The 25,261-nt window shown below is 38.9% G+C and overlaps 1 protein-coding gene across 6 annotated transcripts in view; it reads right to left on the bottom strand.

Moving 5' to 3' along the window:
• The window catches only part of USP15 (ubiquitin specific peptidase 15), a 61,551-nt gene extending 46,373 nt beyond the window's left edge, over positions 1-15,178 (bottom strand). For all 6 annotated transcript variants that reach the window (XR_010430795.1, XM_064655805.1, XM_064655804.1 and 3 more), the window contains exons 1-2: positions 15,021-15,178; positions 5,363-5,490 (exon numbers count right to left, since the gene is read on the bottom strand). Coding sequence is in view for 5 of the 6 variants with exons in the window: in XM_064655805.1 (XP_064511875.1) it covers positions 5,363-5,490; positions 15,021-15,109 (217 nt within the window). In the remaining variant the exon portion in view is untranslated. The remainder of the gene's footprint in view (positions 1-5,362; positions 5,491-15,020) is intronic.
• Between the last annotated feature and the right edge of the window lie 10,083 nt (positions 15,179-25,261).

Raw genomic sequence — 25,261 nt, forward strand, 5'->3', positions numbered from 1 at the left:
GCAAAGACAAAGTTTGAAGTCATTTACTCCATGTCAGACTAGGAAAGTAGCATGGTACAACCCTCCTACTTAAAGGATTCTACGTGCTCTGGAAACAGTCACTACAAAATTCTTCACAGTGACAGCAACATGCAGCACTTGAAAGAAGCACAACTGGGGAATCTCTTTAGATAAGCAGCATGCTTTCAGCTTTAGTTCAATCCTTATTACAGTAATAAGTTACTTTTTAGGTATAAGAGGTGATTCCAGATGTGAACCACTGTGAGCCTCAGACAATTAGGGGCAGCTGTCTTTCCATCTGGAAGTCCCAACTACAGGTACAGCAAACATCCCATTGTGACTGGGACCACAATGTGAGGAAAAATCCACAAGCACATCTTCAGGCCCACATATTGGTTACAGGCTTTTCAGGAGGGATAAGGCAGGGCAGAAGAAGCAGGGGGTGGCACTGTATGTAATAGAAGGGTTAGAATGTATGGAGCTCACAGTTGGCACTGACACAGTTGAGAGCCTCTGCGTAAGAATCAAGGGGCAAACAAATAATGTAAATGTCATTGTGGGAGTCTGCTATAGACCGTCTAGCCAGGATGCTGACGCTGACAAATTATTCTTTGAGGAACTAAGGGACACTTCCAAGTCAACTGCCCTTGTCCTTATGGAGGACTTCAACTTGATAGAAATTTACTGGCAGCATCACACAGCTGGTACAACCCAGCAAGAAGATTCCTAAAAAATCTGTATGACAACTTTATGGAACAGGTCCTAAGGGAGTCAACTTGGAAGGATGTCCTCCTTGATCAGCTGCTTGTCAACAGAGGGGATCTCATGAGGGAATTGGAGACTGGTGGCCCTCTTGGCCACAGCGACCACAAAGGGATCAAGTTTGAAATCTCTGTTGGCAGGAGGAAAAGTACCAGCAAAACCTCAATGCTGGACATGAGGAGAGCAGGCTTCAGGCTGCTCAGGGAATTAGTGAGTAAGGTCCCCTGGGAAAATGTTTCTGCAGGGTGCTGGGGTCCATCAATGCTGGTCACTTTTTCAACATCACCTCCTAAGGGCACAGGAGCAGGCAATTCCCAAATGTTGGAAGTGAAGCAGGTGAGGCAGAAGGCCAGCTTGGCTGAACAGGAATCTTCTCTTGGAGATAAGGCAAAAAAGGAAGGTGTATGCCCAGTGGAAGTAAGGTCATGACATGGGAATAACTCAGAGATGCTGTTTGCCACTGCAGGGAGAATATTTGTGTGGCCAAAGTTCAACTGGAATTAAAGCTGGCCACAAATGTGGGGGAAAAAGAGTTTTTTCAAATACATTAATGCCAATAGGCAGTATAGAAATATCATTGTCCCGTCACAGGATGAGGATGGTCACCTCACAAACAGGGACAGAGACAAGGCAGAGGTGTTAACGCTTTCTTTGCCTCTGTCTTCAACGCAGATAATGGACCAAGGAGGTCTCAGTGCCCTGAGCTGGAGGACCATGACTGTGAGAATGATCAACTCCCAGTCAACCCTGAAATGGTGTGGGATCTGCTGCTCCAGCTGGATCCCTACAAATCTATGGGGCCTGATGGGATTCATCCAATAATCGTAAAAGAGCTGGCTGATGCCATCGCAAAATCTAATGATTTCTGAGCCGTCTTGGGAATCCAGAGAGGTCCCAGCTGACTGGAAGCTTGCAAAACTTGTCCTGATTTTCAAGAAGGGCACGGAGTACCCCAGAAACTACAGTCAGTCTACTTCAGTGCCTGGTGGAGATTATTCTGGGAGGTGTGTTGAAAAACACCTGAGAGACAATGCTGTCACTGGTCACAGCCAGCACAGCTTCATGAGAGGAAAATCCTGCTTATCCAGCCTGATTTCCTTCTATGACACAGTAACCTACCTTGTTGATCAAGGAAAGCCAGTTGATGTGGTCTTTTTGGACTTAAGTAAAGCTTTCAATACTGTCTCTCACAAGATCCTTCTAGACAAAATGTCCAGCACAGAGCTGGATAAACACATGTGGTGGGTGAGCAATTGGCTCACGGTTTGGGCACAGACGGCAATGGTGAATGGTGTAACATCAGACTGGTGACCTGTGGGGTTCCACAGGACTCTATCTTCAGCTCTGTGCTCTTCAACATCTTCATAAATGACTTGGACAAAGGATTGGAAGGGATACTAAGCAAGTTTGCAGATGACATAAAACTGGGAGGAGCTGTTGACTCCCTCGAGGGCAGGGAGGCCCTGCAGAAAGACTGCGACAAATTAGAGGACTGGGCAATCACCAACCATATGAAATTCAACAAGGGGAAGTGCCGGATTCTGCACTTGGGATGGGGCAACCCTGGATGTTTGTACAGGTTGGGGAATGAGATGCTGGAAAGAAGTGTCATGGAAAGGGACCTGTGAATCCTGGTCAATGGCAAGTTGAATATGAGTCAGCAGTACCCTGGCAGCCAGGAGGGCCAACAGTGTGCTGGGGGGCATCAGGCAAAGCATCTCCAGCCGGTTGAAGGGCATGATTGTCCCACTCTGCTCTGCACTGGTGCGGCCTCACCTTGAATATTGTGTGCAGTTTTGGGCACCACAATATAAGAAAGACTTTAAGCTGTTAGAGAGCCTCCAAAGTAGGGCAATGAAGATGGGGAAGCCTGATGAGGAGAGGCTGAGGTCACTTGGTCTGTTCAGCCTAGAGGAGACTGAAGGGAGATGTCACTGCAGTTTACAACTTCCTCGTGAGGGGAAGAGGAGGGGCAGGCACTGATCTCTTCTCTGTGGTGACCAGTGACAGGACCTGAGGGAATGGCCTGAAGTTGCATCAGGGGAGGTTTAGGTTGGATATCAGAAAGAGGTCCTTCACCCAGTGGGTTGCTGGGCACTGGAACAGGCTCCTCGGGTAAATGGTCACAACACCAAGCCTGAAAGAGTTCAGGAAGTGTTTGGACCATACACTTGGGCACATTGTGCGACTCTCGGGGATGGTCCTGTGCAGGGCCAGAAGGGGGACTCAATGTCCCTTCCAGCTCGGCATGTTCTGTGATATCTCTTCTCAAGATTCAGACCGTATTTCTGCACTGATCTGATACAGTGAGAAGGTTAATTTGGATTCTCTTCTGTCCTTCTAGAAACATCAGCATTTATTCTAGTATAATGTTATTCAGAACCATCAAACAGGTACCCTGATTCTGACAATTCAGTCCCTCATATACAACGTTTTCTATGATGAAAAATCAGCTACTCTAAATGAGTACTTCCTTGTGCCTGCTTTGATTAAAACTCTCTTCTTTTGAAGATGGCACATGTGCATTCCATTACATTCAACATTTTTTGCACATATTGAGATTAACTGAAATCTCTGTCTGTTACTATTCATGGCTCTCACTTCACCCAAATGTTCTGGAAACAAGGGAGTAATATAAGTAATATAAGCACAACACACTGCTTCACTTCCCTGGAATCAGTCTTTCTTGTATTTAATTATTGTTTTCCTTATCTCTGCATTACATGGTAGAATATATGAAAAAGCATGCCCAATTTAGATTATTTTATTCTTTATATCAGATGCACATTTTCAGATTTAACACTTAAAGAGAGTGGTGTGAGAGCAACTAGTGCTTAAGACAAGATTAAACGCAAGCGTTTTCAGGTTCAATTTATGCTACATAGAAAACCTAGTAGAGAGGATTGCTGCTTTGCGGTGGGTGAAGGAGATAGCTAGTATTTGCTCAGCATTAATGCCCCTAATTTTAAAACTACCTTCACACAAGAACAGTAGATGTCAGACAGTAACTGGATGTATGGCATCACTGCCAATGCAGAGCAATAGTTTAGAACCATGAATGAGCAAAAAGTGAAGTTCATAAACCCCAATGCTCTTTATTTTAAAAGGGGCATTGGCAGTGTCAAAACAATAGAATATAGGTTTTCAGGAACTCTGAGGAAAATGGCTAGCATGACTTCAGATTTGGACAGCTAATCCTAAAGTAGGCTTCATAACCACAGTAACTTTAAATATAATCTGAATTAAGATTAAGTTATAAATAATACAGATCAACTAACACACAATGCTTGACACAACTAGAAATCACCTTTTTTTTAAAGGGGAGACACAGAAGAGAGAACAAACTGATCCTGCCTCACTGAGGATAAAAAGATGTTACTACATCTGATTTCAAATGAGAAGTATCACCTGAACTTCTCAGTCTCGCTGCAAGATTTACTACAAGAACATACAAGAACATACAAGATCTATATCCTCACATTTCAAAAAACAAAACACATCACTCACCTGGAGCAAAAAGACCTTAAAGTCTGTGGATGGAAGAAAACATATAGATGCCTATGACAATACAGCACCTTCTACAAAGGCACTGATACTAGTCACTGTCAGACACGCACGCTCACTCACACTGACAACTAGTACAACATGGTATGATAAGTTCTATGAAAGAGGCAATCAGCTTTAACATTTAACTTGTAAAATAATGAGATATTAATTATAGAAGTTTTGAATTAAGAAAGTCAAGGGTTCATCACAAATCCCATGAAGCTGCATAAATTTATATTACTATTGCCAACAAAATATGCAGTACTATTTACATTATTTGTAACTGCAAAGAAGAAAACCAATTATCTGCTAGATTTTGTATCCACTAGATTTTGCAGATTAAATATTAACAGCTCTAATGGTATTTCCATACTGGACATTAAATACAAAATTTGACATGAAGATTAAAATATGTGGGAAAGTATTCTGAGACCTGTGTCTACAAATCTGGCTACAGTTCAGCAAAAGTCAGTCAGACCTAAGAATTATAGTAGTGACACTGTTTAACCATACTTAGAAGACCATAAAAAATTAGGAATTACTGTCTATCATTTCACACCACTTAGTCACTGAAGTGTATAATACCACTTCTTCAATTGTTCCAGAATCAAAGTAAGGGTTTGGGGCTCATTTACAAAAAGAAATTTTAGAGTTCAACTTACAAATCTTATTTTAAATCAACCAAATTGGCTAAGCTACCAAAAAAAAAAAAAAAAAAAGAAATCTTAGTGAAACCAAGCTAACTATTTGTCAACTTGACTAAATTTCAGCTCCCAAGATAACCCGAAATCTCATTATAAACCAGGAATTTGTACATTATTAAATATTCTGTTACCATTGCAAAGAAGTTCCAATAATTTTATCTATAAAATTGTGATTTATTGGGAAAATCTATTCCAGTTCCCATGTCATAGTCTGAAGACAAAGAAACAAAAATTTTTACCTTCATATTTGCTAAGATTCATTTACACTATTGACTTCAGAAGATGAACAACTGGTGAAAAATTTGCACTTTATGTTAGTAGGGGCTTAATACAGAATCAGAAGCCATTACCTTTGAGAAGTCCAGAATTATCAATAGGACCAGGGTACACATTCTGATCTCCCATCTGGTATTTGTCCCAGCTGTCAAAACCAACATATTTTTTCCACTGTTTGAACCAGCGACTATCCACTAGATACCTTAAATAGAAGAAGACATACATGTTAATTATTGGTATGCTAGTACTTCCTAGATCACTGATTAATTAATGATATGCACTGGTATTCATCAGCCTTCAAAACAGCAAATGTTTTTCTCTCTGTTCTGCTAACCATTATTAGCACCTCCCACCAACGTGGACTTTAACTGCGGGCAAGTAAAGATTCCATTAATCACAGTGCATAAGTACATTTTGCAAGACTGCCAATACAACATATCAGATGGTGAAAAATGGCAAGTTGAACAAACATTTCCTTTTTTTAGTATGAACAATTATCACCTTTATTTTCTCTTCTCGATTTGCAAATTCAGGAGACACAAGGTAATTAGACTGTTCTTTAAAAAAGTGCAAGATAACTTTTAGTAAAATACTGCTTCCTGCTGGAGTTTTATTTATAACATTCATATGCAAGTTAAAAACTTTGGAACTTGATGTCCTATCCAGGACCAGAGAGTGTGTCTTCTTCCTTTGAGTCAACATCAACAAATCCTGCTTTTGAGTCAGGACTAGATATTCCTCCTACAAATAATTATCAACATCACACTTCCATATAAAGAGATTTTATCTCTAAACTCAGCTCCACAGTATTGCTAAATAGATTAAACTGTTGCCAGTCTGGCTTTTGCAAAGCCCAGCGATGCCTACATTTTATATCTTTTTGTCCAGAATTTCTTTAATATCAAGATATCAAATTTGTTCAGTGATGCTCAGATTTTTTTTTTTTAAGATATCATCTTCATTATTTCTCATTCCTAAAAGTATTAATCTCCTTCTGCTTGGTCTGTCCCAAACCTTTTGCTACTACCTTAGGATGAAATGCTAGGTCAAACTGAAGATCATAGGCAATCTTTGCTATTTTCTTCATTATTTCACTACTGAACTTGTATTTGTAGCCCACCAATAATATGCTACTGAACTTCTAAGAGATTGCAAAACTTCCTGATGATTCAAATACTAGTCTCCTAATACATACAGCTTTATTAGGCAATCATTCTGTAGGTTTTACTGATGAACACCATGGAAAAAATCAGAAGAAAAACAGCCCCATCTGCTGTGGCCATCCAGTTCTGTTCCATAAGAGCCGTAACTGTGTGTGTGTCACTCTCAGGCACCCATTTGACCATCAAACCTGTCAGCCTCGTCCCCTGTTCTGTCCCATGGCCTGTGTTTCCTCGATCTAAATTTGAATGAACTATGAATCTTAAAGAAGGTAAGGTGTAATTTTACATAGAAGAGAAATTATCATACAGGGAAACTGCCTATCCTGTTAATTAATGCTTAAGAAATTACCGCTCTTGTAGAATTATTTTACTTTTCAAATGCTTTGTGTTACACGTCTTATCACACACCAGTAATATAGTGATCAATACAGATTTTTGATAATTGGATTTAGCAGTGCAAGGAAGCAAATTACACCATGCTCAGTTTAGGGGGATCAATCTACTAGAGCACCTATGTAGCTAAATTTCAGACTTCTTAGTGTTAATGGAAAAAGTAATAATCAGAAATTCACAGACTATAGTTTTTGATTCTACAAACACATTCAATATAGCTTTCTCAATGAGATCAACAAGACTCCTCATCTGCACTAAAGAAGGAAAACCATAGGAAGGTCTTAATTTATCTTTTCATCAATGTCATAATATCCATGATACAATCAACCACCTGAAAACTAAACATTACCTATGAAGGACATTCAGTAATTTCAGACGAAAATACACAGCTCAAGTAAACAGAGCTACATTTGCTAAACCTTCATTTCTTAAATAATATTTGATTACTTTTTAAGGGAAAATTATTAAATACTTGGGGCATGCACTTGAGACCAGATACGCTGCACTGAATATATGTTGTCCCAGATACAAAAATAGCATACCATGCATTAGTAAAACAAAAATATAAAATATGTACATTAAACTTGGTACAGTGTTTGGTTTTATTTTTGTTACTATTACTTAATGCAGGAAAGAGTTCCAAACAAGTCCAATGCTACAGCAGATTTTTGAACTGTGAACCCGACTCAGAAGGTGTACCCCAGGACACATTAGCGAAGTTAAAAAATACGGCCTATCCAATTTTTAAAACTATGATTAAGAAATGTTTGTTACTTAGCTCTGATGGAATCAAAATTTCACTTAACCAGGAAACACAAATTTTGCTCTCTCAGATGTCATGAGTCAAGCTAGTGAGCAGCATAACCAAATCACCTTCAAGGGAAAAACACACCAGGAGGATTTGTAATAAAGATTGAAGACAAGAACAGTCTTGAATGTCTAGATATTCTGTTTTGAGAGGCAAACCCTAAAAACTAAGACAACTTCATAGCAAGGTGAACTGATCAATTCTAAAACAGCAGATGCTTGACATTTATAAACATTTTAAATAAACCAGTAACCTCAACTGGCTTGATGAAAATAGTACAAACAAGTCACTTAGAGCCAACAAGTTGATAATATAAAATACAGATGTAGTCCCAAACCCATACACTTGAGTATGGAATTTTCGAGTTTAATTAGCTTTGGGTGTTTTCTTTTAGTTGTACTATGTATCCTTAAACCAATCTAAATTTTCTTTGAGCATGTTTGTGAACATGTTCTCAGTTCAAGTTTGGCCTACTTCAGTACTCAGGGTTTACTTCTGAGTGGAGCTTCAGATTGTTTCATAAGATATATCTGCTCTCATTTGTAAAATGTTTCTTGCCTGTCTGAAGTAGATTATCATATAAAAGGAACAATTTATACTCTCGAGTCCCCTGAAATGCCAGATAATGGAATAAAACATGAGGAAGTGGAATAAAGTTGCAACAGGGAAAGTTCAGACTGGACATCAGGAGAAGACTCTTGGCTGAGAGGGTGCTTGGTCACTGCAACAGGCTCCCAGGGAAGTGGCCACAAAACCAAGCCTGTCAGTTCAAGGAGCATCTGGACGACACTCTTAGCCATATGGTTTAGCTTTAGGTAGTCCTGCAAGGAGCAGGAAGTTGGACTCAATGATTCTTATGGGTCCCTTTCATTATTTGGCCTTGGCCAGTGGTCAGTCCATCTGGAGCTGGCTGGCACTGGCTCTATCAGACAGAGGGAAAGCTTTTGGCAGCTTCTCACCAAAGCCACGTCTATAGCACCCCCACTACCAAAACACTGCCAGGCAAGCCCAGTAAAACAGGGTCACTCAAATAAATTTACCAGTATAAGACTGTCCTTATGTACGATCAAGTGATCAAGCGCAGAGGCTCAAGGCAGCTCAGAATGGGATTACTTATAGCCTTTGTACATTAACTTACAGGTAAAAAAACCCAAAGCTATTACAACACTTGTAAATACACCTTCGTTTCTTAAAAATTCAACGAATTATAAAAATCAGCAATAAGTTTATGGACACTGTTCACTTAACAAAAGAAAGTGCTAGAAGGAAACTTGCTAACTGATTTCTAAAATTCTCCCATGGTTTGTAACTTTTTTGTGTAATTCAAGTTCACCTGTGGTTTACTGCACATTTTGACTTAATAAACCTAATTAACATAGTATCAACATCACAGGCGTTATAATGGCATTCATTCTTTACCTCAACATCCAGGCTGATAGAAAAAAATCTGAACAGTATGACTACGATCTTAGTATTTCCCATTGCCACCATATATAGAATTAAACAACATGTAACCTAGATTTATTTATATTGACTGATACATCAGCTCTGTGAATTCCAAATCAAACCAGTTAACTGTAATATGCAATGAAGACACTTCACTGAGAGACACTCATTCCTGCACTGTGTACTGCTGGGACATCCTATCTTCTGAACACCAGATATTTCACTTTTAATAGTAAAACTGTGCAAATTGTCCAGAGAGACAGATGAGGGATTTTTTTTTACCCTCCTCACTGTGCATGAACACAGATTAAGCAATACAGAGGACAAAGTGGAACAACTGTGTTGCTGAAAGCAAATCAGGACTCCTGTTTAAAGGCACAGCATCCAATTTTTGTTCTTGTGCAACTGCAACTATAAAAATAAGAAGATAAAAATGGGCTTGTACCTGTATTTCTACTTTGATCAAGCTGACCGAAATTGCTTGACTAAATGCACTCATGAGTAATAGATGCCTTGAAATTTTCTTTCAAAATTAACAAGCTCTTGAAGTTCAAAATGGTGACAATTATTCTACACACAAACCATACCATCATTTTGTTCAAAATGTAGGTAAATCCACAAGAAAAAAAAATTCAGGGGTCAAAGAGAAAAATAAATATAGCTTACCTTGCATTTTTAAGAAATCTTATTCTAAATATTTCACATTCCTTTCCAGAAATAAGTTTAGTTCAACTAAATGCACTAAGATTTCAAATCAACTAATCAAATTCTCACTACATCTCCCCATGCTCCGCTTCCATAACGTGCTGCAGTAGCCCAAGCAGCACATTCTTCACCCATATTACCGAGAGGCTAACCAAAAAGTATGATTCAGCCAAAATTAGTGGACTGCAATTTCATGCTAAAATTTCAGTGTGAACATTATATTAACAACATTTAAGTATTTTGTATACCCTTAGAAATTTTCCATTTAAGTAAAGACTTTTTATTAAAAAATAATCTAACTCCTGAATCAATGCTTGACTTCCAATTTTCAGGCAAAAGCCTGACACAAACACGATTTTAACATGCTCTCACCCCACCTAATCTATTAACACAGGCAAATGACATCTATTCATTTCCATTTAAGTACTGTGCCAGAAGAATTTAAATCTTCACAAACTGTTGGTGAAATCCAATACCATTTCTTATGCAGTGAGAGAAATTTAACACAAAACTTTAACCACAAGGTCTTAAAGTAAAAAATCAGCAACTTAAACCTCATTTGAAAGAAAAAATCATCCAATTCTTAATTCTATCCTTGGAACACTGACATAGTGTTCCTTGTCTCTCATTTTATGAAGCTATCAAAACAATTTAGGATATCATTCCAAGTATTATTGAGGTGCAGGTCCGTAACATCTCATCATGTCCTCAGTGAAATCAAGTAAAATCTTCCATTAACATTCAATCTAGATTCCGTTCATGTACAAGCACAGTGGCGGATGATCAAATGTGGAAAACACTGAGAAGACCACAGTGTAAAATGCTATTCAAGCTAAGCACTTCAGCATCAAGGTTGTTATCAATTACGGGCACTGCAGGGTTTTCAAGTGAGGCTACAGATGTCTGTTCATCAAGATGCATGTTTTCATTGCAGGTAGAATTAAAATGCTTATATATTTTTGGTGGGGAAATGCACTTCTGGAGGGAAAATCCTTTAAAGTTGAACTTGTCATATCTACTGATCATTCACTGGGAAGTATTTTTACCCCACTTCATTTTTACTTATTCTCTTCAGTGACCAAGTATAATACTTGAAAAGCCAATGAAATTCCCACAAGTTAAAAAAATAAAAATATTATCTTCACTGTCCAAGAAACACTCTATGGATAACAAAAGTACTCACCCTGGACTCAGCAGAACTTTGTAAGTGATGTATATCAGAGAAACATCTGAAAACTTGAAATACTATACTTCCATAGTTTTACTAATTTGCAAGTCTTAAAAACCAAGAACACATTAAGAATCTATCTTATCACTCTTTGAAGTGATGACTGGCACCAAAATTCAGTGGCTAATAGGGCTAAAAATCAACATCTTCCTTCTGGTCTAAACCTGACTAGTTCAGTTTACAGATACTGTCTTAAATCTTTATCTGCTTGCCTAAAATTCCTTATCCTAAAAGAGTATTTCAGCACTGAGTATTTCAGCGCAGGACTCGGAATTCTATACAAACATAAGGGCTCTCAAAGCTCGTCTCTGAAAGACAAGTCTTCCACTTTCCCTAGTACATTTTGAGAATTATGAACTCCTTCCAAATAAACACCTTCCATGACATGTGGGCACTAGAACTGGACAGTATGGTTTCATTAATATATTGCTGAATACAGTACATATTTGTATTGCTACTCTGTATTGTCTATTCAAACACCTAAGGACTGCATTTGTTCCCTTAGCCACTAAATAAACTCCTTGTGATACTTTTTGTTCACTGTAACACGCTAATTCTTATCCACTTTACTGCTTTTAAAAATACAAATAGCTTCTATATTCTCATCTGCTCAAAGAAGCACGGTGGGGAAACTTTGGGAGAAAGAGAGGGAGAAGGTGGTGAAATTGCCTGCCAGCTGTTTGCCATTTTTAAGTCATTGTCACCCGCTCAAAGTAAACCATTTGTTGGCAGGGATACTTAAAGGTGAGAAATGTGGTTTCATACCCTAGACCACTGAGGGACAAAGTGCATAAGAGGTAGCCAAGAGTATGAAAGCATTTGTAATGTCACATTTAAGTAACTGAGACAACATCTCTGACTAAGAGAGTCACAGAAGAACAGGAACTACAGGGAAATCAGAACAGAAGGTGGTCTTAAAGGTAAAATCAAGAAAACACCTCAATAAGGGAAAGAAATGACTGAGAAATTCACACAAGAAGCGACACATACGAACTGACAGAGTCTTCACCTCTATAAGAAAACTGTGCCAAGATCAATAACTTTCAATACTGAAAACTTTACTTCTGTGACACTGTAAAACCAGAAAAACTTGGCAAGGCTCTCAAGAATATCACTGTAGCTACAAAGGCATTAAATGACATCATCAAGACCAGTTAGTCATGCAAATTATACTGTGGCTAAAAAATTGATGAACATCAACAGCTCTTCAATTTCTGAGAGTGAAAGACACTGATTGAGTTCAAATTTGCCTGCGGCTCTAACAACCAATATTTTTTTGTCATTCTAAATGAGAGGTTAAAACCTCAAACAATAAATTCTCCTTACTTGTCAAGCATCAGTAGAATTTCAAAACACTGAGAAATAATCATATCAGATGCTAAAATTGGGATATATACAATGAGATACAGCATTTATTCTCTTCTTACACAGAAATCGAGGTCTTTCAACCACAGAACCTGAAGATTCTTTGGACAATAATGCAAGAAGAATAACTTACATTAATTCAAGTTCCGTGGAATACAAGTTTGCGTTTTATACTGAATTTACTAAAAGGAGTCAACATTATTTAAAAGAACTGATAAACAAAGGAAGTTCTTGCTTGGAAAAGCTTACATTTGATGTTTATTTAATGTATGTTTAAAAAACCAAGATAAATAGAGAGAAAGAAGAATCCTCAATCTCTCAGAGTTCAATAATTTATTAACTGCCCATAAAAGAATGCAAAGAAGACCACTGGGACAAACTAGCCCAAAATGTTGTGGCTGCAGACAGAACAGTCAAAAGATACTGACCTTCTCTGTCCACTGGAGCAATACAGTTTAACCCATACTATTCCCAAGCTACCCTTGAAAACATCTAATGGAACAAACTCTACAGCTTACTAAACTGCCTGTTCAAATCTTTCCACATTCTAGCAATTCTTTTTCCAATATCTAACTGTAAACCCCTTGCATTTCAAGTCATTTTTATTTCTTTCTCTCTGCACTGCACATGAAGAACTAACAAAGAAATTCAATGGCCTCTTCATAGATACTGTAAGACTTGCCTCTCTTCACCCTGTTCTTTAGTTCCTTTTTTCTTACAGGAAACCCCCAAAGCTTTATACTTTCCATATATAGCTTATTGTTCTCTACACTCTGAATTCTGAAAAGCATGGACAAGACATTCAGTATAAGCCGGTAATTTTAAAAGGACTGCATTTTAGTGCTTTAAAGCTCAAACAGAACAAGCTGATATGGCACTGCTGATTTTTTTTTAAGCAATATTTACTACTGAATGAACGGAATTCTGAATCATGGCTTACAGCACTTTAACTGTTTCTTTCCTTACTGATATGCCAAAAGATCAAAAAGCTATTGACAAAATACGTCTGAAAAAAAGCATTTGGACTAAACATACCCTTTACTTTGTGTAGATATGTAGGTCTAAGTATAAATCCTACAAATGCACAGGTATACACATTTATGTAGTGAGATTTAACAATTTTTGAATCAAACTTCACAGGACTTTGCCGTAGCTTATTCATTTTTAAAACATTTGATTACTACCACTGTCAGTCACAGCTGGATATATTTTCACAGAACATTTCGAAGCTTTTTCCCTGTAACTGTTCCTTTCGTGTTAAAATATCTAATGTACTAAAAAAAGTAACAGCACAGTAAACTTACTGTTTCGGTCATGCTGTAAACTTGTCATACAGGTACTATCACTTTGAATAATATTAACTGCTTGAGACATTTTTCTAGTAGTGGGAACCATAGAACAGAACATATAACAGAACCACAACAAAACATGCAACAGAACCATAACAAAAAATATCCTTGAAAGATTACAAGCCTAAGCACACTTTTACTACCACTGGTCATTTTCAACACTATCATGTGAATTGATTTCCTTTTTCTAGTTGCTTATACTTTTCCAGTTTAAAGAGCAGTCTGTTTGAATGCCAAAACTGAACATATACTCAGCAGTATTTGAATAATGCATCAGAATATATGCTTCTGACACATGCTGCAGTATCAACACTGTTAAATATAGTCTTTTATAGAACTGGAACAGTGAGTGATGACAGCTGAAATGAGGTGGGCAAGTTCTACTTCTGTGTATTCACAGTTAATTTTCAGTAAGTTAATGCTTCAGCCTTTGTCTTTGAGTGACAGTTTCACACAGGAAGAGATGAAGAGGCTGAGTGGTGGAAAAAGTATCAGTTCCTTTTTTTTTCCCCTCCTAAAAACAAGTCCCGTTTCCTAGCCTCAGAGAACTACAACTACAGGAGCTCAATTACCAAATACCTGCTAGAAAGAGATGTTTATTTAACCTAATTCTTCTCAATCGTGACAATTTAAATGGCATACTAAGAAATATTTTATGACTAACCAGGAAATCATATTTTTAAAACATTTATTGTAGAAAAGATATCAGAAAGGTCCGTTTGCACCTTCGGGGGCTCTTTCTTAGGTAGCTAACACGTTCACAGTCAAAATAAAATTTAAACTTAAGGCTTGTCACAGCCATGGACAAGCATCAGGGCACCCCAGACAGAGTACAAATACGATTTCTGACAACTTGAAGGTGACGCCGGGGCCATTTCAGCATGGATAAGGGAAGAGACGCCTGCCAGCGGAGCTCCTCTCCGCACAACCCAAACAAGCCCCCGCGGGCTCCGGCCCCGCTGCCTCCCCTCCCCCACCGGGCGCTGACCTCGATGCCTTCCCCGCGGCCGCCGCAGCCCGGCCCGGGCCGAGGCCCCGCCGCGCCCAGGCGGCCGCTCCCCGCCCGACAGGGGCTGCAGGGGCCGAGCGGCGGGAAGCGGGAGGACAGCACTGCCCCCCTGCCTTCTGCCTCCCCTCTCGCGACAGCGGCAGAGCCGCCCCCGGGAGGAGGGAGGGCCGAGGGGAAGGAGGTCGGTCCCTCCGCCAGCCAAGCGCCCCGGGGGTGGGGGGCACCGCCCGTGCCGGTCAGTCAGAGCCCCCCCGCCCCTCCCTCACCAGGTGTCGCCCTTGCGGAGGGCGGTTTTGAGCAGCGCCGCGACGTCCGTGCGCTGTGTCTCCAGATCCGCCGCGCCTCCCTCCGCCATCTTCTCCCCCGGGCAACGGCAGCGGCGGCGGCAGGGGCAGAAGCGCGCCGCGCTGCATGCTGGGAGTGACGCCGCCGGGAGGCGCCCTCGGCCCCGCCCTGCCCACAGCCCGCGGGGCGGGGCCCGGCTGCGCCCAGGGAGCGGCAGCGCCCCCTGGCGGCCGGGAGGTCTTTCGCATGACCCCCGCCTCCCCCATGCCCGCCGCCGGAAGGGACGCGCGCGCCAAATTGCCCGCCCTGTTCCAATTGCAGCGCGTGCGCAGTGAGGTACCGCAAATCAGCGTCTGGGGTTCCTACACAGGGGTTCAGTCTCTGCTGTTGTGCAAATAATAATGATTGTTGGGCGTTCAAGTACACTGAGCGGCTCACATTAGCTTTTCCAGACCTTCGCAGAAACCGGCGGATAATTTGTTGTGTTTGTTTCAGCTGCTCTTACCGTGTACCGACAGTGCAACCTGTTGTTTGGCATTTCACAAAAACAAAAATTTAAAACAAGACCATTTGCTACATTGCATAACAGGGTTCTCTCTGTCTTTCTATTTGTATATATATTTCAAAAAACCAGAATGGTGTAGAAATTGTGGGCTGGGGTGCTGGTTACCACTATCTGAAAAGAGAGTTTATTCTTGTAGATCTTGCTGGTGTATGTGTATGCCTGCAATTGTATACCTTGCCCCCTTCTTCCACCCAAGTGTGACTAACACTAGAAATGTATCTTAGGCTGCCAGTCAGGTTTTATAAGCTATCAGGCATTATTAGCTAATCAGCACATAGACTCTAGTAACGTATCTGGTATGAACAGCACTAAGAAGTTTTATTTGGATACATACACAGCAAAAAAGAATGGAAGTAAGGTTGTTAAGCAGCCATGGTAGCCAAAGCTAAGTAAAATTATCAGGATTATCAGTAAAGATGATGATGTTGAAATAAAGGCAAAATCGTTTGTGGCTGGAAAGGGAATACGAAAATCATACTGAATATGTAAGTAGAACTCCCAAAGGCTCAGGGCTTCTCTAAGAGCTGGAATATGAAATTCCAGGAGGAGGGGCAAGCAAGTTAAAGATAAATGTTATGGGGAGCTGTGAATGTAATGGCTACGTTTAATGAGAGAAAACAGCTCAACAACAAGAAGATTTCCAGCCACTTGACGAACAGATTTCTGGATTAGAATTTCAGAGTTTGGAAAGAAGAACTGTGACAAGTTCACATCCCACACACACCAGGGCTTGACAAATAAGGACAGTGTTTTACACTCTGAAAGTTATTGCTGTGCCAAACTTGAATTTTTATAAAAATCACATTTTCAGGGAAATTTGGGGCGGCAATATTTCTGTATCCACTGTGATGAAAAACAGCTTCATTGTTCATCAGTCTGTAGCCTGACCATCAACAGCTTACTTTACCAAAAGGTTCATCTGGAGTCAACCATGCTGTTGTATTTTGTGTTGCGTATCTGCAGTTATTACAAAAATCTCCTATTCCTGAGTTCAGTCTATTTGAGGCACCTTGTGGTGCCTTGTGATATTAGGTGCTACAGAGACAGAAAAGCGTACAATGTGCCATCTGAAGCAGAGCTTTAAGAATTGCTAGGGAGAGACAAGAGCAAGACTTTCTGGGACTGTCAGTACTTCGCATGAAACAACTGTGTCTTTCATAATAGAACGGCTTCCTAAGCTTAGCTCATATTCTTGGAAAATGCCAGTTAGTGTTAAGTCTGGGTTGCCTTTGGCAGTACAGGAGGAGAGTAAAAATGAAGAACAAGCTTACCATTATACAGAGAACTTGCACTGGAACAGGGATGTCAGAGTGGGGGTGAGCTGAGTAAGCATATGCTGTGCCAGTGTGGAGGGGGGTGACATGAAGGCTTGTATTTGGGATGTATTATATTTATATTACATTATTTAAAAAAACCTCACAACAAAACCCACCAGCAACATACCTAAATTGAACTCCAGAAAATTAATAATGTGTATGGACTTTGTTTTTGAACAATTTGCATCATCATTCTCAAACTTGTTTACATATGGAGTAAATTGGCTTATGCTTATCCATATGTGCAATTTCTAGGTGCATCATTTAGAAGTTTTGCTGGCTGTGATTCTCAGAACTGTATTAGTAATTGTACAGTTGTGTTACCAGACTCTGACCTTACTGAAATATTAAATTTTATCACCTTCACATTTTAAATGTCCTCAACAGATAGATTCAGAGCCATTTCAGAGTCTGTTTAGGTACATTCTAAGTTTTCATAGAATTGTACCACTTCTGTAAAAATAGCTCAAAAGGGATCATTATTATAGATTAACATAGATGAGTCTGTATGACTATAATTCATGCTTCATAAAAATTCTATTTAATTTTTAAAATCTGTTGCTATATTTTTATGATACAGTATAATCTCAGGTCAGGAAGGATAAGTAACCATTGTAATGCAATAAAAACAGCTCCACAATACAAAGGGATTAATTTAGGGGTGATAATTTAAATAAAGCTAATAAAATCAAACTAAATTTATGTACATTTTAAAAGCTAGACTAATCAAAGCTTAAAATGTGATAGAATAATACAGCAAAGCTCATTAGTTTGGCACTGTAAAAATACATACAATCAAAAAGAGCTGGAAGAAGCACATTAAGAGAAAAGTACTGAGCATTTAATATTATTCTTGCTGAGATCATTGTAGAAATTCAGAGCGACTTCAGCTGGAAGTCACAGGACACTGGTAGAAGGCAAATCTGCTCTTCTCACTGTTATCGATACTTATTTGGCTATGCTGGAGGGATGTGGAAATGATGTAAAAGATGGCGTTTCGTGCTACCTACTCTCTGTTCTGGAAAGAAGGGAGAAAAAAGGGAGAAAAAGTAATCTGCTAACATGCAGTCATAGGAACAGGGTTTCATCAGGAAAGATTGATGGTCAATCAGACACATTTCTGTATATTCATAAATTCATAATCTGGTAGAAAAATGAGGAATCATCAGAATACTTATGGGAACGTTTAAATTGCCAGTGAAATTTCAGGTGTTTAAGTAATTCTAGCAGAGTTATACTGTGAAATAAATGGCCTCATTAATCTCAGTCTGTATTAGATTAAGCTCTCCTTGCATTTTCTTTTGCTAGATTTCCTACAGAAGAAAGCCTTGTGCATTTTGGAGCCTCATCTGATTTCAACAAAATTTGAGAGACAGGTAGTAGTCTTAAATCTATTCTATTTCAATAAGAAAAGATGCCTGGGAAGAAAGGAGAAGAACCACAGAGAGATGTTTTTAACATCTCTCTGAAAACCTGTCCCTTGGGATCACCATTACACAAAAAAAGCGAAGATTCGGAGTTCCCCACCATAGGAGAAGCTTCAATCAACCATGAGTTAAAATCCATAAAAATCGAGACTGCATTAGTTCCAGAGCTTAAAGAACTTGTTATTATTCAGCTTGTTTAGCAACTTCAAATTTTAGACAACTCTTTTTCTTGCATAAGTCACCTGATGCTTAACAACATATTGAATCTTCAGCTTTTTATCTGTATTAGACTATAATGAAAACAAAAATCCCAAGCTAGTATTCCCTTAGTGATTTTCTTTCTGCGTGCTTATGCATACATATGCCAGGAGAGAAGGAGGGGAGAAGCAAGGGGAAGCATAAAAGGACTGAAATGTCCTTTTCCAGAGTTTGGTAAGGCATTGCGTTGTCTCCGTTCTGCCTTCTGACATCTGCTGGCAAAACCTCTCCATTACACTGCTTGCTCTGAATTTTTCAGAAATCCCTCCCCAAGACTCTACGAGCTTCTCTGACGTTTATGGGTACTTAATGGCAGTGAAAACCAGGGCACTTGTGAATAAGGACGTAACTGACGTCTGGCGGGGAGCAACAGATACGCCATGAAGCTTAAAGTGGGAAGAAAACAAAGATTTATATAGTGGATTTATCTCTCTAGCAGCAGCATTTCTTTGCATTCCCAGGCTATGCCTTCTATGCAGAGCAGAGAAATCTGAGATACCTCTGAACTGCTTAGAAAAGCAAAATTTTCCACACCAAGCTCTAAGAACTGAGCCTGCTTTCAGTTTCCAAATCCCGCCACATCTTCCTGACACTGCAGCTACTATGGAAGTGTGTCCCCGAACCACAAGTAAAAATACTGATTTTACTCATTGTGGATACTGAATTTCAGGGCCAAAAGTGCATACAGAAACAACTTGTTCAAAAATACATTCTTAGAAGAAAATTATACATGATTAAGCATCAGTCAGAATGAAAATGTCAAAATTATTCTTATGATCATACAAGATATATCCCCAAGGATCTAGGGCTCCCTCACTTGTTGTTTATTGTAATTACATTATATTTGAGCTGGATGTCAGAATATAAGACCTACCCACATCCAAGATCAAGACAAGGTGCTTATGTTACATTTACCATGTCTTGTGGCAAAGAAAGAAATGGAAATTTGAACTGACTTGCTATGTGAGGCAATCTGGCAGGTGGTGAAGTTTTGCAGCTTGGCCAGAAGTGAGGCACTCAGTCCCTCAGGGCAAATGTTTCAGCAAGATGATGAATGCCAGGCAGCGCATGGATGTGCAGAGAGTCAGGTGGTGTCATTTATGTTCATCTACGAGTGGTACCAGAAACTAATTTTACTTTCGTCAGTGAGAGTGGACTTAGTTGTAACACCAGAGAGAGGCACCATGAAGTCTTCTGAGCAGGACCACAGCATTAGAGTGCTTTGCCATCATGCAGTCCAAGCTCTGAAAGGACTGTCTACTACTCCCTTCAAAGGAATCAGTCAATGAGAGCCACAAAGGCAGAAAAATTCAAAGGCACACATTCTTTAGCTTTCCTACCACGTGTTTGATGAAGGAGGAAAGCCTCGAGATGGAAGGCAAAACTAAGTCAGACTTCCTAGCCTTGCAGATCCTGAGATCTAGGTGATAGTAATTGTCTCTAGGTACATAGAATTTTCAACCATATTTACACAAGAGAAATTGCTTATATTCAGAGTACTAACTATGTAGTCCATTAGCTCCACACTTGTAATCCCATTGAAAGATATAGCAAATCTAAGTAGATAATGTAACTTTTTATATATATGGACTTGATTTTTTGATTCTGTATTAATCAGAGGCATTTTCTCATGCGGAATTAATAGCTGATTGTCCTCAGCCAAGCTGAAATGCTCTTTGGTTTTCTTTTCTAAAAGAAAAATTGTTTCCTTTTGGTCATGCATTTGAAAATGTCTTGAAATCTGCAATTGAGAACATTTAAAAATTATCGTGTTCTATTCATGTTTTGATCTCATCCTGTTCCCCACTCCCAACTCCCCCCTTCCTCTTCAGGTTCAGGCTATTTTGGAACAAATATGGTAATATTCTAAATAATACTACTTCTTCTGCTCTTGACTCTTGAAAAGCTCTACTTTTGCCTTTACTCAGTATGCAGAAACATGATATCAAAATACATCTTTTTGTCTTACTATTAAAACATCATAAAATGCAAAATCTGCGACAACCTTTAGGCCATTTTTAAATGTTTTTTAATGCACATACATAAGCTTAGCACATTACTGAGTGCAATTTTAATTTTCCTTTATTTATTAAAATATTGGTGGTTAAAACTTAGATGAAGAAAGACTTAAAATCAGAAAGAAATACTGAGGAACAGAACAACTTATTCCTATTTAATTATTTAATGCACTGTACTTTCACTAAGTGTACTTTCAGAAATTTGGATGATACTGTTTGGAAGAGCGTTTTGTAATTATTTATCTCGGGTGGAGAGGAAGGCTTAGACAAAAGTTATTAAAAAAGCCCTGCCACTGAGTCACGAGGTGCAGAAAGGACTCCCTTGCTTTCTAAACTCCTTCTCAGAGATGAGCCTAGGTGGGGCTGAATCCCATCTTAGCCTCAGATTATGTCAATGGTTTAAATTTAAAGAATTATAGAGGTGTGATTAAATCACTTTGTCCAGCAGGTGTTAAGGATGGCAAATAAGATATATATATATATATATATAAAATTAATTATTCAGTGTGCCAAATGAGCAGATGAAAGAGCTTAATCAGAATTACATACTACACAGTGTAAAAGCTAAAAACCTACTGTAAGAGTATAATATAGCATAAAACAGCATAGTGCACTGTATCAAAGCAATTGTAGTAAACCAATTGTATCAAAGCTAGCAAAAGAAACAACCATTAAGTGGAGATGTATATAACTCCCCATATGATATAGCAGGCAGATCTCTCTCTTTTCTTAACCACTGGGAAGTAACCAAGAGCCAGACATTCCTGCTTCATGGGAGAAGCTCCACACACTTCACGAAAGTATGTAGAAGAATCTGCCATATGAAAGTTGGACTAGGCTTTATAGTTTTAAAGTGGTGGACTGATAGTTATAGATTTACAGGCCAGCGACTAGCTTATCTGTGAAACTCTGCTTCAAAAAGCAGGATGTGTGTTTGAAGTTTGGTGAACCAGGCTGGTTTTAGCATAATTCAACACCAAAGAATAACTCACCACAGATAGCTTGCATGATAGCTTGCATTGTTTCATTGTCTGACCAAATCCTAGGCCTTGTTGGGGTAGGCCCTCCTGCCACACTATTAAACAGTTTTGTAACTATTAAACAGGTGTAGTATTATTTCTCTAGAAAAAATAACCCAGGTAAATTCACAGTGACCTTTTTTTTTTTTCAGCAAACAACACATCTGACAATCCCCTAATTTATCTCTGACTGGGAGGGAACTGAGTTACTGGGCTAATAAACTTTGACACCTTTTTTAACAGAATTTGTGATGCCTGTTTTTAAAATGACACTGCACAGATTACAAAATGTATATAATGAGATAATAAATGGAACCATGAATCTCTACAGTGAAGTCTAATCTTCCCTGTAGAGGGGTTCTCAAGTTTGCCAAGACGTTATGCTCAGTAAAGAGGTTTCAGACAAAAATATGCATGATTTGTTTTGTGAAATCAGCTTGATCTTACTTACCTACTTACTACTATGGGTCTGCCCAACCTCCTGTTTTCACAAGGTCTCCTTTAATAAAATTTAATTATGTCAACATCATTTATTCATGAAAATAATTCAATACATAATTTTGGAAATAATTATGTTTATTTTAAAATTGAGTAAAATTAGGTAAGAAGGTCTACTTTGTTTCCTATTTTGTCTATAATGCAACCTTTAATGTAAAATTGAAATAAAATTAACCTACTTATAACCAAGGATAAAACATTGGTTTTATTCATTTATTTGGAGTTCTTTGTAGCATGACTGCAAGAGGATGCTGTATGATACACAGGAAAAAAGGAACTACCATATAGTATCTAACTAAGAAAAATGCATGCACAAATGACCTCTATAATATAGTAACTCAAATTTAGGTCAGTTGTGTGTGAACAATTTTTGCCCTGATTTTGTTTGTTTCTTTTTTTTTTTTTTTTTCTGTGGATGCCCAATTTAGTGATTGTTTCTGTTTCATGCTCTGAGTCCAGAGATGCAGATGAAGGAATACTTGGTTCGCTTTTTAAAGAAAAAAGAAGGAAAAATGGCTAATATCTCATCCTGGAATAGTCTGGGGCTTTTCCCAAGCACACGAATAATACTTATTCTATCTCCAGTAAGAAAATGGCACTACTAATATTCTTGTCACTTACAACTTTATTGTGTAATAAAGCCCTGTAGGCACCCCCAAATATTTGGCCCATGGAGTCTTCCTTTTGGTATAATAAAACTCAGACCTGTTATTTATGAAATATGTAATTTAGCCAAGTAAATGACTTGTTAAAAAGAAAATTTAAGACTATATCCAAAAGGTGAGGAGAGCAACTGTTGTTTTACTTTTGGTGTTTGTTTTACTTCTGGTGTTTGTTTCTTTCTGCTTTTCACATGGATTAAAGCCTAGATTCAAAAAGAAATTTAGAAGTCATGGCATGAAATACTGCAACACCTAAATTTTTTGTGTGTGCTTCACCTAGAGCAAGATTCAGAAGCTATACCTGGCAACATAGGGTGTCAAACGCATGAAGTAAAGTGCCTTATGATGATATATAAAAGATCTAAAAAGCTCAGTAGTGACTTGTCAAGAGGTAGCAAATGAGAAATGAGGAGAGCAGGTTTTTAAATCTTTCCCCTTTAGGGAGCTTAGGTGCTTTACGAAGTATTAGGAGGAAGCATCTTTATATTTCAAAATAGCTATAGTTCTCACAGCCTGGGGGATTTTGCTCTTTTTGGTGAAATAGCATAAGATCTGATCATATGATATTCTGTTGGGTGTCAGACAAACAGCATTCATCCCAGGGTTTCTTTAGGAGTTTTGGGGGAGTAAAGTATCACTCCAATAGGGGATGATCAATAAGGACCATCAAAGCAAAGTAGACATATAGTAGTCTGTGAGACCACATGCATCTAAATGCCCTGAGGGAGCAGGCTGATATCACTGTGAGACTGCTTTCTAACATCTTCAAATGTTCATGGTGACAGAATAAGATCCCAAATAATCCAAAAATCGTAAATGTCTCCAATTTAAATTAGTCAGGAAGGAAGCTGTGGGGAACTACAGGCCATTCTGCAGGAAGATTATGGAGAAAATTTTCCTGGAAATAATTTCTGCAAACATGAAGGACAAGAAAATGATGTGGAATAGTCAGTATGGATTTACCAAGGGCAAATTCTGCCTGACCAACATAATTGCCTTCTACAGTGAAATGACTGGCTGTGTGTGGAAGGGGAGAGCAGTGGGTCTTGTCTCTAGTTAGGCTTTCAACATGGTCTACCACAAAATCCTTATAGCCAAACTGGGCAGATATGGGCTGGCTGGGTAGTTTAAAAAATGGGTACAAATTTGTGGCATTACAATGGTTATATAGCAGTGGCTGATCACTAGTGGCATTTCCCCATGTTCAGTACTGGAGCTGATACTGCTTACAGTCCTTGCCTGCAACCTGGATGATGGTGGCAAACCCTCCCAGCAGCTGACACCAAAATGCGGGGAGCAATCAATACACTGGTGGGCAAGGTTGCTTCTCACAAGGATCAAAACAGCCTGGAGAACTGAGCTCACAGAAGTCTCATGAAGTTCAACAAAGACAAATGCAAGTCCAGCACCTGGGACAGAATAATCCCATGCAACAGTACAAGCTTGGCACTATCTAGAGAACATCTTTGCAGATGTTGATGCTGTTGTTGCATCTGTAGATATGGTGAAAAATTTGAACATGAATCAGCTGTGTGTCCTAGCAGAGATGAAGGCATGACATATGAGAAAACTGAAAACTGTGTTTGTTCAGCCCCTTTAAAGAAGAGAAAGAGGAGAAATTGCTTGTATTCAACTACATATGGATGGTTACAGGAAAAATGGAGCCAGACACTTCTTGGAAGTGCACAGCAAAGGGTTGAGAGGCAATGGGCACAAAAGGCAGAAGGACAAATTCAGAGAAATTTGTTTGAATGTAAGGAAGAAAATCCTTTCTAATGAGGGTAGTCAAATGCTGGAAAAGGGGCAGAGAGGGTGATAGGTAGAATCTTTGTTCTTGGAGGTTTCTGAAACCACAAGACATAGCCCTGGGCAACCTGTTCTAACTTTGAAGTCAGGCCACCTACGACTGGGATTTGGATCAGTCCAACCAGACCTCCAGAGATACCTTCAACCCATTATTTTTCTCTGATTCCCAGCTTTCTCTCCTCTTCAATGAAAGCAACAAAGTCTTGCTTCCAAAATTACATTGACTATACAGGTATCTGAGGTTTGTTTTGTTGTTGTTGTTTTGTTTTGTTTTTATCCTGTAAGACGTCATTACTCTGTAACCAGCATTTATATTAGCATGCATAAGCAATCCATGTCATTTATATCTTAGGAGAATGGTTTCAAATGGTAACACCCCCCCATATTATCTGCATCACTTATGTGTTGTAGAAAAGAAAGTGTGGTTATTTCTGTTGTTTTTTTTGCAATCAGTTTTTCCATTTTATGTGGAAGCTTTGAAAGATAATGATGATTCCAGTATGCTAGTTAAAACCCCCTTTTCCTTCAAAATCCAGCAAGCAGCATGATTTTAGTAAGTACCTATGGGAGACATTATTAAAGAACCCCACAATAAGTTTGCTCCATTGCCTCTTCATTTTCATCCACTTTCCAGGAGTCAATTATTTTTGTAT

The sequence above is a fragment of the Pseudopipra pipra genome, chromosome 5 (assembly GCF_036250125.1).
Source record: "Pseudopipra pipra isolate bDixPip1 chromosome 5, bDixPip1.hap1, whole genome shotgun sequence".
Taxonomy (NCBI): domain Eukaryota; kingdom Metazoa; phylum Chordata; class Aves; order Passeriformes; family Pipridae; genus Pseudopipra; species Pseudopipra pipra.